The 13,178-nt window shown below is 51.5% G+C and overlaps 1 protein-coding gene across 1 annotated transcript; it reads right to left on the reverse strand.

Moving 5' to 3' along the window:
• Positions 1-2,863: 2,863 nt before the first annotated feature.
• On the reverse strand, positions 2,864-11,958 carry LOC147412667 (ubiquitin recognition factor in ER-associated degradation protein 1-like). The gene is made up of 14 exons (XM_086481137.1): positions 11,849-11,958; positions 10,043-10,176; positions 8,898-8,998; positions 8,642-8,834; positions 7,858-7,890; positions 6,909-7,030; positions 6,480-6,610; positions 6,049-6,121; positions 5,441-5,509; positions 4,855-4,920; positions 4,493-4,540; positions 4,024-4,106; positions 3,336-3,417; positions 2,864-2,938 (listed from the first exon to the last, which is right to left on the reverse strand). The coding sequence occupies exons 1-14, from the start codon at positions 11,956-11,958 to the stop codon at positions 2,864-2,866; spliced, it is 1,320 nt and encodes a 439-aa protein (XP_086337263.1).
• Positions 11,959-13,178: the final 1,220 nt, after the last annotated feature.

A 13,178-nucleotide genomic window follows, 5' to 3' on the forward strand; every position in this document is an offset into this window, starting at 1 on the left:
TCTCTGGTGCTGGACTTGGGTAAGTTTCCAGCCATGGGAAACAGAGCTTGTCTGGCTGTCCTTCCTTAAGAACTTGTGAATCCAGCGAGTGATTTCAGCCAGATTTCATGAAAGACTTGAAATTTCCAATATACTAAGTTCATAGTAGCTTCAACTGATATGGGAAAGTAGAAAATATCTGAAAATATTCTTTTTGAAATATGTGATGTGCTTTAGTCTCTGCAATATTAGCTCACTAGCCTCGTCTTTGGTAAACAAGAGTGTAACCCCCTGCCCTTGGCAGGGCTCAAGTCGGGGTCTTTGTCACTCGAAGGCCTGCTTCATTGTTTTAGGGGAGATGGGGATGGGGGAGGAATCGTATTTGTGCCACAGACCGTGACCACAGAGGGGGATGTTGCCTTGAGCTGTGGGCGCGGGGGGAGACACTGCCCAGCTGCCCCTGAACTGCGCACTCTGGAGGATGGGTTCAAAAGGACAATCATGATGAAGACAATCGAGGAACTCTTACTTCCTCCCCAAGACCACCAAAAGACCCCCGAAGGGGAAGACTGTGCCTGTGCAAGGAGAGGAGGTGTAATTTACATCCGAAGTGGGACAGAGTAATAAATATGTAAAATATGTCAGTTTTGTGGCTTTAAATAGGAGGCAATTCCCGCGGCGCGGGGTGCAGCATCCTTAGGGCACCGGACCCTCGCTGCACCCAGCGCTGCTGAGCTGTGATAAACAGACCTGCTGCACAAGCCACTGGGATGGTGGTGTTCTGTCGCAGATCACCAGTACAAAATGGGTCCCCTCCCAGTACACACTGGGCCCTCTTACAGTACAAACCAGATGCCTTTGCAGTAAAGACTTGGTGGACTCACAGTACAAACTGGATCCCCTCCCAGTACAAACTGAGCCCAGTCCCAGTACAGACTGGGCCCTGTTACTAAGAACCAGATCCCCTTCTAGTACAGAGATTGTGGACTCCTACTACAAACTTGATCCCCTGCCAGTACAGACTGGGACATGTCCCAGTACAACCTGGATCCCCTGATTCCCTCCCAGTACAGACTGGGCCCTGTCCTGGTCCAATCTGGATCCCCTCCCAGTACAGCCTGGGCCCCATCCCAGTACAAACTGGATCCCCTTCCAGTACAAACTGGGCCCTGTACTGGTGCAAACTGAATCCCCTCCCAGTATAGACTGGATCCCCTCCCAATACAGATTGGACTATGTCCTGGTACAAACTGGATCCCCTCCTGGTACAGACTGGGCCATGTCCCAGTACAGCCTGGATCCCCTGATCCCCTCCCAGTACAGACTGGGCCCCATCCCAGTACAAACTAGATCCCCTCCCAATACAGACTGGGCCCTGCACAGTACAAACCGGATCCCCTCCCAGTACAGACTGGGTGGACTCCCAGTACAAACTGGATCCCCTCCCTGTACAGAATGGGCCCTGTCCCAGTAGAAACAAGATCTCCTTCCAGTAAAGACTGGGTGGACTCCTAGTACAAATTGGATCCTTTCCCAGTACACACTGGGCCCAATCCTGGTAGAAACTGGATCCCCTCCCAGTACAGACTGGCCCAGTCCTGGTACAAACTGGATCCCCTCCCAGTACAGACCGGGCCCTGTCCCAGTACAAACTGGATTCCCTCTTAGGACAGACTGGGCCCTATCCCAGTTCAAACTGCATCCCCTACCAGTACAGACTGGGCCCTGCCTCAGTTCAAACTGGCTCCCCTCCCAGTACAGAGTCATCCCCTCACAGTACAGGTTGGACTATGTCCTGGTACAAACTGGATCCCCTCCTGGTACAGACTGGGCCCCTTCCCAGTACAAAATGGAAGAAACTTGTCACTCTCCCAGTACAGACTGGGCCATGTCCCAGTATAACCTGGACCCCCTGATCACCTCCCAGTACAAACTGGGCCCTGTCACAGTACAAACCAGATCCCCTCCCAGTACAGACTGGGCCCTGTCCCGGTACAAACTGGGTCCCCTCCCGGTACAAACTGGGCCCTCTCCTGGTGCAAACATGGCCTTGCTGCGGCTCACCAGGACCAGTGAACCCCAGTGCCGGTAGCCAGGCAGCGTGGGGCCTTCCGATGGCTCCCCAGGACCAGTAACCCCCAGTGCCGGTCGCCAGGCAGCGTGGGGCCTTCCCATGGCCCCCCAGGACCAGCCGCTCCAGACCCCTGGGTCTGACGCTCCCAAAAACCCTCCTGGTGGACGTGCCCAGTAGCCACTGAGGCACGGACCCATCTGAGGGGAAAGCTGAGCCCAAGACCCCTTTACTCCACAGGGACACCCCCTTGTACCCCCCCGAGATACTATAATTAGCAACAAACCTCTTTTTATCCCCCACTGAGCCGCTTTCTTTCATCCCAAACTCATTTATACCCTCCTGCAAGGCCTCCTCACCGTGGTGTTCCCACAGCTTCTCGCCCACCAACGCTGGCTCCTTCCACAGGTCGTTCCTGACTTGACTCCTACCCAGAAAGCTTCCCAGAAATTGTGGCAAAACAGAGAGAAAGGGAGGAAAATATCCAGCGTAGAGCTACCCGAGACTGTCATCGCTCAGGGGCTAAGAGAGGAGGACGTCGCCCTGTTGGGGAAGGTAGAACTCGTTGGGGTTGCTGCTCAGGTTTGGCTGAGAGCTGCTCTCTCTCTTGAAAAACACACGCAAAGAATTTTTCAGAATTCCCAGAACTTCATTCTCCACTGAAAATTCCGACGGTTTGACAGCGCCGGGGTTCAGTGTGAAGCGAATAAGCAGGGAAAGGGTGCCTGTGTTGCCAAAAAACAGTCTCTCCTCTCAACTGCAACAATCCACACGCTGCAATTGTTCTTCCTGACTGACCGAAGGTGCCACAAGTCAGGGCTTTCCTCCCGTTTCTTCCAGAGAATGGCCTTCTCCCATAAAGGGGGTAAAGTGGCTGCCGGATTTCTCCTGGAAAAAGGAAAGAGGGGAAGGAAGATGGTTACCTCTGTGCTCGCTGCTGGGGCAGGATGAACGCTGAGCGACCATTGGAAGGAACAATTGTTCCATCAGAGCAGCCACTGACCGGAGACATTTCACGTCCTTAATCTGGGTAATCACTGCTTTCTCCCCGAAACTAAAAGACGAGCGTTTTGGTGACATTTCAGCCACGTGAAAGAGGTTTCCATTAGCAAGCAAGGACACCGGAGGTGGCTTTCACCTCACTCCAGTCACTTGGTGACTACTCCCACTTTTTAAGAGAAGGGTGCTGTGAAAAACCAAGTGTGGAGAGAGGAACCACAAACGCGGGCAATAGTCCTCATGTCCTAATTCTGTGCAAAACTGGGAGGGATCCAACTCAATTTACCTCTTGGTCTTTCTGAACCGGCGGGTGTGAGTTTCTGTTGAAGGTGATTTTGCCGATCTTGAAGTCGCGGTTGGGGATTCCTCTGGAAAAGCAGCATAAAAGTACGATGAAAGGAGAAATTTTGTACCTCCCATCCACCTGAACGAAGCGAGGCCTATTCTGTGTCAGTCAGAATTGTACCATCGCTGGCTGCGAATTTTCATCCCCAAGTAATTCTAGATGGAAACTATGGAATTATTTCCTAAAGGGAGGCATACATGGCACGGAGGAAATCATCAGCTCCTGGACCTGCTGTAGAAGCTTGGTTTCCACGTTGCCTGTGGTCTCCACAGGGCCACGGACGTGCTTTTCCACCAGGGTTCAAGATTTCCCGTGACACCACGTTTCGCTTTGGGAAACGGGCAGGGCTCCCTCCAGCCCACCAGACTCGGCGAGCCTGCTGCCTCTCCCCACGTGTCTTCCCCAGAACCGGAGTTGACTGAGAGAGTTTTGGCAACGTCGACTTAGGATCTGCACCTTCAGCAGTCAGGGATGTCACAGTCAAGTCTAGAAGACCAGACTTGCTTTTCTAAACGCCAAATTAGGAGGAAAACACCTTGTTTATATTGCAGGAGCAGGAAAAAAAAGGGAAAACCTCCACTCAAATGCTGAACCTTCGCTTGCTGACAAGGGAACGAGATGGACCAACCTTCGAACGGCTCCTGGTTCAGCTGCTGATGGCTCAACACCTTCCTTCTTGCTGTCCAGCCTGTACCCAGGACCGGAGAATGCCTGTGTGCACAGAACGAGGTTTAATTTAATTGAAAGCAAGCTGCACAGGGCTGCTCTATTCTGTAAAAGCTTGCTATCCATTTTATTCAATTCTTTGGTTCAGCAGTTTTCTTTCTGGCGTGTCAAAGAAGCCGCTGACCCCTGGGGGTGTGGATGTTTCCATCGCCTGGTTCTCGCCTGCCCCTCAAACGACAGCAAGTCGTGCCCTTCCTGGCCGTGAGCAAAACAAAACACGGGCAGAGACTCGCCAGCGAAGCGAGGAGCCCCTCTAAGATCAAGTATTTGTATGAGTACTTTGCAGTTTCTACGAGTATTTCGCAGTTGTTTGGAGCAGCTTTCCCTCACCCTTGCACATCATGGGAAAACGGCAGAGATGGGGGACTTACGTGAAAGCCTGCATCACTTGCATGTCTGCTGGAGTTTCCTTCAGCGTCCTGTGAGGGGAAAAAAGTGACTTCCTCGTGTTCCTGGTGCGATGTGCAGAACACACAAGAACAGTTCCACGTGTTTCTGACCAAATAAAACTTTAGAATAATTCTGTGCAAAATTAGAATAATTATCTTTCTGAAATCAGCTGTTGGTACACAACCACCTCCTCAGTAACACAGGAAAAAGCATCCGGTAAGGAAAGGTCAGCCTTAAGAAATCGTTTCAGGCAAAAATAAACGATGTTGGAGCTCCCCGTTCCCTCACAAGCAAGGCTGGTTGTCTAGAGGATGCGTTTGTGGAGAGCAGAAGCTTAACTTACTGTGGTCTCTTCCTGTTGTGCGCTTCCCTCTGGTTCTTTGGGCCCCACGGGAGCAACAAAATCCACCTGTTTATAGAAGCAGCGTGAAAATAAGCATGAACGATATTTTTCTTTGGATTGTAAGGTTTAGAGCACTGTTTCTCCAAACTCCACCAACTATCACTCTGTTTTGATCAAGAAAGAACTGACGTCTGCCTGTTAAATATTTTAACTTAAAAGTGAAAAGACTAAACCTCCCAGGAATGAGCCTTAGCACAGAAGTGGGACAGAGCCGTGAACCAGCACCCCGCAATTCTTTGAACCAAGAAAAGGCTGCTCTATCAAACTCAGATTCTAAAACACCTTGAGGACAAACACGGCCCCCGAGGCATGACAGTCACCTGAGGGGACATGAAGTGCAGCTCAGGACCACAGCCGTGGTCACAAAGGCACACGGGGTTCTCTCAAACGAGTCCTCTTCCCCGTCCCATCTGACTTGACCTTTCCTGCCCCGTCCTCAGAGGTGCCCGGTGGGCGATGCTGTCACTGACTAAGATGCCCTCTCCTTTGGGGAGGACACAGGCTTTCCATGTCAGCTTGAACTTACCTCGAGATCACAGTCTGTGATGGACACGGCCTTCTCTGGTTTGGTCTCCATCACCTGAAGCTCATAGATCTGAAAGAGCAGTGAATATTTCAAGACGGCCCATGAAAGAGCTCAGCTTGTAGAAGAAAAGCATGGCAAAACCTTTCCCTTCGGACAGCTTCAAGAAAATTGAAGGAAGTGCTCCCCTTACTCGAGGACTGGATACTACAGGACCTCCACAGAACATGACAGCAAAGATTTTTTTACCCTAGACAAAAGATTACTTTATGGTGGAATGAGGGAACCCGCCTTTTACTGTACCTTGCTGCGCTCTGACTGTACCTTAATCTGTGTTTTTGAAAGCAAATTACAAATGTAGGATAAAAGTGAAAAAGAGCTTGTAAGAACATCAGCAGCACAAATGTGTGTTTTCTCATGAGTCAACAACCGGCCTAAACATCATCTGTGTTGATTGTTTTAGCATCGACATCGAAGAGCTGAGCTGAGTCTGCAGCCCCAACGGATCCAGTGGGCACAACACTCACCCATAGAATCGCTTCTCAAGATGTAGCCGGGGTACTTGTGCAGTCACAACTGACTGTACGGTGTCTATATCTAATATACTGTACCTTTTCGTTGTACTTGATGGCAATAACATCCCCCGTAGTGAGACAAGGGTAGTTTCTCAAGGCGTTTTCTAATCTTGGGAGGATGTTAAGATGAAACGTTTGTCTTCGATGCAACACCAAAGCTTTAAAGCTACTGTGTCATTAAAACCCTGATCCTTGGTCCCTCAAAGGTGGTTTAGAACCTTTTAGTAAACCTTAGGGTGTTTAAGTTTTTCTAGAGAACACTCAAACCCATTGGACTTTCAAGATTCACGCTTCTGCCCTCCAGGTGACGCTTTGTGCCAGCAGTTGGCGTCATCTCTGTACGTAAGCCCTCCATCCTTCCAGGAGTTACTGGAGGAGTGTGAGCCACGCCTGAAGAGCGAGCTCTGCCTCGTCCTTCCATTCAGGAGAAAACTTGTGCCCCACTCCGTAGCCGGTAGGAAGGATACACAGCTTTGACGCTGGTGATGGAAAGAAAATCTGGGCTCTGGGGCTGAAATGTGGTGGAAGTACCCACGGGAAGACGGACGCTCTCCACTTGTACCAGGCCTCCCTCTTCCAGCAACAAGTTCTGCATCATCTGCGAGAGTGAAAACAAGGACACAAACCACGATCAACGAGATCTCTTTCCTTATTTTCGCTGGGGCCACCGCCTCCCCTGAAACGCACCAGTCGGCCAAGTTTTCTTTTCAGGAATAACGGCCTTCAGAAGCAGTCTGCTTCACTTACGGAGTTAAACTGGGGGAAGGAAACCTGGCTGAAAGCTGTGAACGTGACTAGCGAAGACAGGCCTGGCCAGGACACCTCCCACCTCTTTAATACCAAACTGGCAACTCATTTGACCTGCTCTTCGGGTTTGGACACGGGAGACAACTCACCCAGGGCGGAAGGTAGCAGACACTCTCCTCAGCCTCAAATCCCAACACTCCACAGTGCGTCGCTCGGTCCGCCTTGGTGTTTGTGAGCCGGAACAGCATCGGGCAGGGGATGTCAAGTTGGACTGGGGAGAAAGGAGACAAAAACGTTACTTGTTGACAAGCCACTACTGCGTTCCTGAAGTTTGAATTTGGAGATTGAACATGAGCCAGTGAACGGGCCAGGCTACAGCAGAGGATTCCCCTCCTGCCATCATTGCAGCTCCTCAAGACTATGAACCCTGGAGAGAACGCGGACGCACGAATGCTGTCATCGCACCGAGAGCTCTAAATGCCTCTCCAGCGTTTCCCCAAGCTCAGAGATAAGCAGGCAGTGGGTGTTAGCAGAGGAATCTGTTGCTCTTCTGTCCTTGTGCTATTATCAGTTACCTCCTACCTCATGGGCTTTAACAGGCCCCGCCTCTTTGAAAATCAAATCCCGCCTAAACTGTTTCCTCAAGGAAATTCTATTCAGGTTAGAACTGGAGGGGGGGGAAAAACCTCCTTGATTAAAAAGGCCAATAAAACCATTTATACTATTGATTTGGTTATCTTTTTTTCCCATTTCAAAGTTAATTATCACAAATTCTGTTTTCAAAACAAAATTGGTTCCGGACAAGGGCGTCAAGCACCAGCAGGTTATGATTAAGAATTTACTACATGAATGGTAACCGTTGTATTGAGCTCTTAATAGTTACTAAGGCCGATTCATGCCTCGGGTAGCCCAACACTTCAGATGTCTGTACTTGAAGACAGACAATCCCCATGAATTCTGACAGACAAAATAGTTCCATAACACATTTTTTGAACTAATTAGTCTCATAGTCTCTGTTTAAGTCAGAGTTTAGTAGGTAACTAAAATACTGTGGTATTTGCTTAAGCCTTTGCTCATGCAAATAAAATATTCACTTACTGAGTTGATCCAAAGCAGACAGTGGCATCATTACTGCAGAAATGAGGAAGAATGTAAGGTTAGGAAAAATAGGATCGTCCAAAGAGTACATAACACACAGGTTTATAATTCCTTTTTCTAAAATTTCTTCTGAAACAAAAAAGGAGATTCTAACATCTCCTGGAAACTTGTTTTTTGAGCCACAGATTTCAGGATAACCAGTCCTGACAAATAGACCTGCTCGCATGGAGATTTCAGAATTTAATCAGAAAAAAAAAAGAACAAGAAGACAAGGTTTTACAATACCGAGTACGAACGAAAATGTTTCCTAAAGGCAATTTTGTTTGTTTGGGCTTATAAGCGCTCTTAAATCAACACCAACTCAAAACTACGTAGCGTTAGTCTGACAGCTTGAAAATTCTGTTGGGTGATGGATTCTCTTTGCTCAAACTTAGTGAGGTACAGCAAGGAGGGGAAAAACATCCTTAATCATAAATTCCCATGGCTCCTAACAGGCCTAAGGTTTTAACAGGAGACTTTAAAAAAGAAGAATGTCTTCTTCTAACGCTCCTAAACCAGGACTCACGTGGCAGGTTTTGTAACCACGCACTAACGCGGTAAACCCGTCCTCTTTTGTCCTCAAAGCCACCCCCAAACACTCTGCCAGCTCTGGCCACAAAGCCAGCAGGATGTTTCCGGGCAGTTCAACGACGTTCCCCCAGCCTTGCCCAAAATCTGTCCTGCTCCGTGTCACCCACAAATGTTCTTCCAACAGGTTGTGAGTCAAAATGAAGCCCGCACGTACTCTTCCCGCCGTTCTCCACGTTGGAGCTGGCGTGAGGCCCAGGAAGCACGAATGTGGAGAAGCAGCAGTACTGGGACGAGAACTGGTGGAAGAACACAAAGAGGAGAGTGTGTGAATAGGTGTCTGCCGCCGAGCGAGGTGTCGCGGCGCTCACCGGGGTCTTCCCAAGCTCAGCCAAAACCGCGCTGAGGAGCTGTCAGGTTGATGTCCCTGTCAGCGGAGGGAGATGACACCCCCGGCCAGGGGGGTCTCGCACCTGCTGACGTGGCGACGGCTGCGGAGGGCTGCTCTGGTTGCTCGGCCCTTCTCCAGGCTCCTCGTGCTGCTGCGGCCGCTCCAGCCTCCGCCGGGGACTCACTGAAATGGCAAAGCAAACCCTTCAGCGGCTGCACAAGGAGCAGCGGCGGCAGCCAAAGCCAGTGCGGTGCCTCTGCCTAAAAAAATCCCAAATTTAGGATTTTAGGATACTGCTTAGAAATCCCTTTACTGTTCCCATCTTGATTTGAATATCAAGAATTCTAATTAGTGGATATTAATAGGAGAAACTAATGATTACTTTGGGAAAATAAGTCTCAAATGGGATAAACGATCAAATATAAAATAAAATCTGTATTGCCAATGCTGCTAGCATACCCCTGTAAAGTCCCAGAGCTAAGGTATTCATTAACCCATGATCTGTTAGTGGTTAGAAACAAGGACAGTGTGTTGTAGTCCAAGATGTCTGCTGGACAGGATTTATGATGGTGCCCATTGTGTATAATCTTTGAATCATGAGGAAAGCAGGTACGAGCCAAGAGCCTACGAGCCAAGGACATGTTCCTTGACCAAGGACATGTTTCTTGACCAAACATGGTCAATTTGAGGAGCGGTCGAGACCTCCGACTCATGGGCCACCTACCCAAATGATACCCCCTACTCACAAGGGAACAGTAGAAGACTACGACAGAGGCTGCGCGCTAATTTGCATCAGGAGCGAGAGAAGAAGAACCAATCATCGAGAGGATGATAATGAATATGCATTGATGATATTTCACTGATATATCATTGATACATATCAATGATGACTGAATATGTACGAATTGAATATATAAATACTTGTTGATTGCAACGTGCAGGCGGCCATCTTGGGGAAGGATCCCACATCCCTGCTGCGCATCGTTAATAAACGACGTCTCTACTGGTCTGTGTGTGGAGAAGTTTTTCTTCTCCAGATTTGCAACACCTCCAGCCGAGCAACCCCTGGGACCGGCGCCCCGCACATGTCGCAGCTCCCGTTTCCCAACCCCACTGCCAAAGGCCCGGCATGGGTTGGGCTGTTGGCCCCCGCTGCCCTGCGAAGGAGGGACGGCCGCTCTTCTACGGGCCCTAGCCGCCCGGGGAGGGGGGATGCTTTGCACTCACCTTTTTCCGCGCGAGCCCGGCGCTTCCTTTTGCTCGGGGGAGGTCCCACAGGGGGGGACGGTGACTTCTTGCGACGTCCAGACCTCAGCTGCATCACAGCAACAGAGATGGGGCGGCGCTGGTGCAGTCGCAGGCTGTCACAGAATCAGACCATGGTGGGGGTTGGAAGGGACCACTGGAGATCATCTAGTCCAACCCTCCCTGCTAAACCTCCTTACAGCAGGTTGCACAGGAGTGTGTCCAGGCAGCGTTTTGAGTGTCTCCAGGGAAGGAGACTCCACAACCTCCCTGGGCAGCCTGTTCCAGTGCTCTTGTCACCCTTAACGTTCAGGTTGAACTTCTTCTGCTCCAGTTTTTTGCCCGTTGCCCCTTGCCCGGTCACTGGGCACCACCGAAAAGAGCCCGGCCCCATCCCCTTGACACCCACCCTTGAGATATTTCCAAGCGTTGATGAGGTCCTCTCTCAGTCTTTTCTTCTTCAGGCTGAAGAGCCCCAGGTCTCGGTCCTCCGCTGCCTGTGGCAAACACACCACTGAGTTGGGGGGCAGCCGTGCGGGCAGATGAGTCCAGCTCATGCCATGACGTCACAAACGCCCCGGCTGTGACAGACAGACATTCCGGAACCCTGTGGTGGCCATGGGGATGGCCAATGGGGGTAACTGGGCCATGGCAAGGCCTGTCACTCCTGTCAACAGTTTCCTTACAGATGAGAACTGGAAAACGCAGCAGCTTTCGGGCTGTGCCAGCAGTCACAGGGAGGCTGGAGCAGCCTTCATCCTCCTGGGTCCCATCAGGGCTCTGGCCACAGGCTTCAGAGCCAGCTCTGTACCCCCGCTGTGACCGGTGGAGCAGGGTGAGCAGGGGTATTTGTGGCCAAACTGTGGATGGACTGGTGTGGTGGGTTGACCCTGGCCAAAATGCCACTTGCCCACCAAAGCCACTCTATCACTCCCCCTCCTTAACTGGACAGGGGAGAGGGAAAAAAACATAACAACAGGCTTGTGGGGTTGAGATCAGGACAGGGACATCACTCGGCATTTACCATCATGGGCAAAACAGACTTGACTCCAGGAAAATGTAATTTATTACCAATTAACTCAGAGAGGGGTAATGAGAAATAAAACCAAATCTTAAAACATCTTCCCCCCACCCTTCCCTCCTTTCCTGGGCTTAACTTTGATCCCGATTTCTCTCCCTCCTCCGCGCCGAGTGGCGCAGGGGGAAACAGGGAATGGAGGTTGTGGTCAGTTCATCACTCTGTTGTTTTCTGCTGCTCCTTCCTCCTCCAGGGGAGGACTCCTCACACGTTTCCCCTGCTCCAATGTGGGTTCCAGTCTCACGGGAGAAAGTCCTCCATGACTTCTCCAGTGTGAGTCCTCCCACGGGTTCAGTTCTTCATGAACTGCTCCAACGTGGGTCTCCTCCATGGGGTGCTGTCCTTCAGGAACCAACCGCTCCAGCGTGAGCCCTCCTCACAGGGTCACCAGCAGCAAACCTGCTCCAACGTGGGCGTCTCTCTCTCCACGGGCCACAGGTCCTGCCAGGAGCCTGCTCCGGTGCAGGCTTCCCACGGGGTCACAGCCTCCTTCAGGCATCCACCTACTCTGGCCTGGGGTCCTCCACGGGGTGTAGGCAGTCATCTGCTCCACTGCCCATGGGCTACAGGGGGACAGCCTGCCTCACCGTGGTCTTCACCACAGGCCGCAGGAGAAACGCTGCTCTGGCACCTGAAACATCTCCTCCCCCTCCTTCTTCACTGACCTTGGTGTCTGCAGAATGTTTCTCTCCCATACTCTCACTCCTCACTTGCTCCAATTCCTGCTGCGCAATCGCCTTTTTCCCTCTCTTAAACACGCTCTCCCCGAGGCGCTGCCACCATCGCTGATGGGCTCGGCCTTGGCCAGCGGCGGGTCCATCTTACCGCCGGTTGGCATTGGCTATATCTGCCATAGGGGAAACTTCTAGCAGCTTCGTACAGAAGCCACCCCTGTAACCCCTGCTACCAAAACACACACACACAAACCTGTTACAGTCATTTAAAATGCCCTTTGTTGGAACAAACACTGCGCACAACGAGACAATCACTGGACTGGGTTCCGTCCCTCAGATGTTGGGAACACTGAGGTCACAGCACCATGAGAGGTGGTGGTGCAGCAGGCTGTGCAGATCCCACCCACAGAAGGATTATCCCATTTTGCTCCTGGGAGCTCTTTAAGTGTTTTCTGACAGGGAAAACCATTCTGGTCATAGTTTCCACTGCTTTAAGCTGAGCTGTTCCCTTGGGGTGTTGTAACGGCAGTTTCAGGTCAAGGTCAGCACATGAGATTGGCCTCATCACCAGTAGCTTCCTGCAGACTTTTCTGTTTCCTTCTCAGCCAGGGAGGGTGGCATGGGAAGCACTGAACAGTCCTCAAGCCAGCCCGAGGACTGCATTCACTGCTTCTGCCAACGGTCCCTGCAGGCTGCGTTCAGAGACATCATCCCTTAACCAAAAATCCCCGGTGCTGGGGGACTGCCCCGACGGGGGCCTCACCCTGCACCTGGAACAAGCCAGACCCAGAAAGGCTTTGGATTGATTTGGAGTTCTTTTGCTGTGGCAGCGAGGCAAAGGCGGGCTCCAGAGCCAAGCGTGGTGGGACCTGAGGAAGGGCGCGGTTGTCTTGAGACTTTGAGGCCTTTGCACAGAGCTTGTCCCCGCTGGCGGGGACACTGCTCATGCTCAAGACGAAGGTCTGGCAACCCTTGTTGTTGTGCTTGTCCATCCCCCACCCCCCCTCCCCCGCCATGGCCCCCCAAGGTCTGTCCCTGTCCCAGGTGCTGCGTGCTGCTTTCTGGGTCTGGCTGTGTCTGTCCTGGCTCCCGTGCCAAAGGGCTCCTTCCCCTGGGGAAGGGAAGGGGATAGGGGAGTCACCCCCAGCCATTGCGTGCCCCTGACTTGCTGCCCTTCAGGCTGGCGGCCTCTGATTTGGGGCCGAGCAGGGCTTTTGCACCCCTTGGGTGCCCTTTCCCAGTGCCCCCTGCAGTCCCTCGCCCTCCCACACAGGCACGGAGCCGTTCTGGAGAAATGGCATTTAATGGCAACAGAGCAGAAGTGTCATGAAATCTCCTCTAATATAACAGCACGCCACTTACCACC

The sequence above is a fragment of the Leptosomus discolor genome, unplaced genomic scaffold (assembly GCF_034619465.1).
Source record: "Leptosomus discolor isolate bLepDis1 unplaced genomic scaffold, bLepDis1.hap2 HAP2_SCAFFOLD_45, whole genome shotgun sequence".
In the NCBI taxonomy this organism is placed as follows: domain Eukaryota; kingdom Metazoa; phylum Chordata; class Aves; order Leptosomiformes; family Leptosomidae; genus Leptosomus; species Leptosomus discolor.

Excerpts from the sequence above, each read along its gene's own strand:
- LOC147412667 (XM_086481137.1), bottom strand. The coding sequence starts at position 11,958 with ATGGACCCGCCGCTGGCCAAGGCCGAGCCCATCAGCGATGGTGGCAGC. Across the intron at positions 5,510-6,048 it reads CCATCAAGTACAACGAAAAG|ATCTATGAGCTTCAGGTGAT; the intron begins GTACAGTATATT and ends CTGCTCTTTCAG. Across the intron at positions 4,541-4,854 it reads CACAACAGGAAGAGACCACA|GACGCTGAAGGAAACTCCAG; the intron begins GTAAGTTAAGCT and ends TTCCCCTCACAG.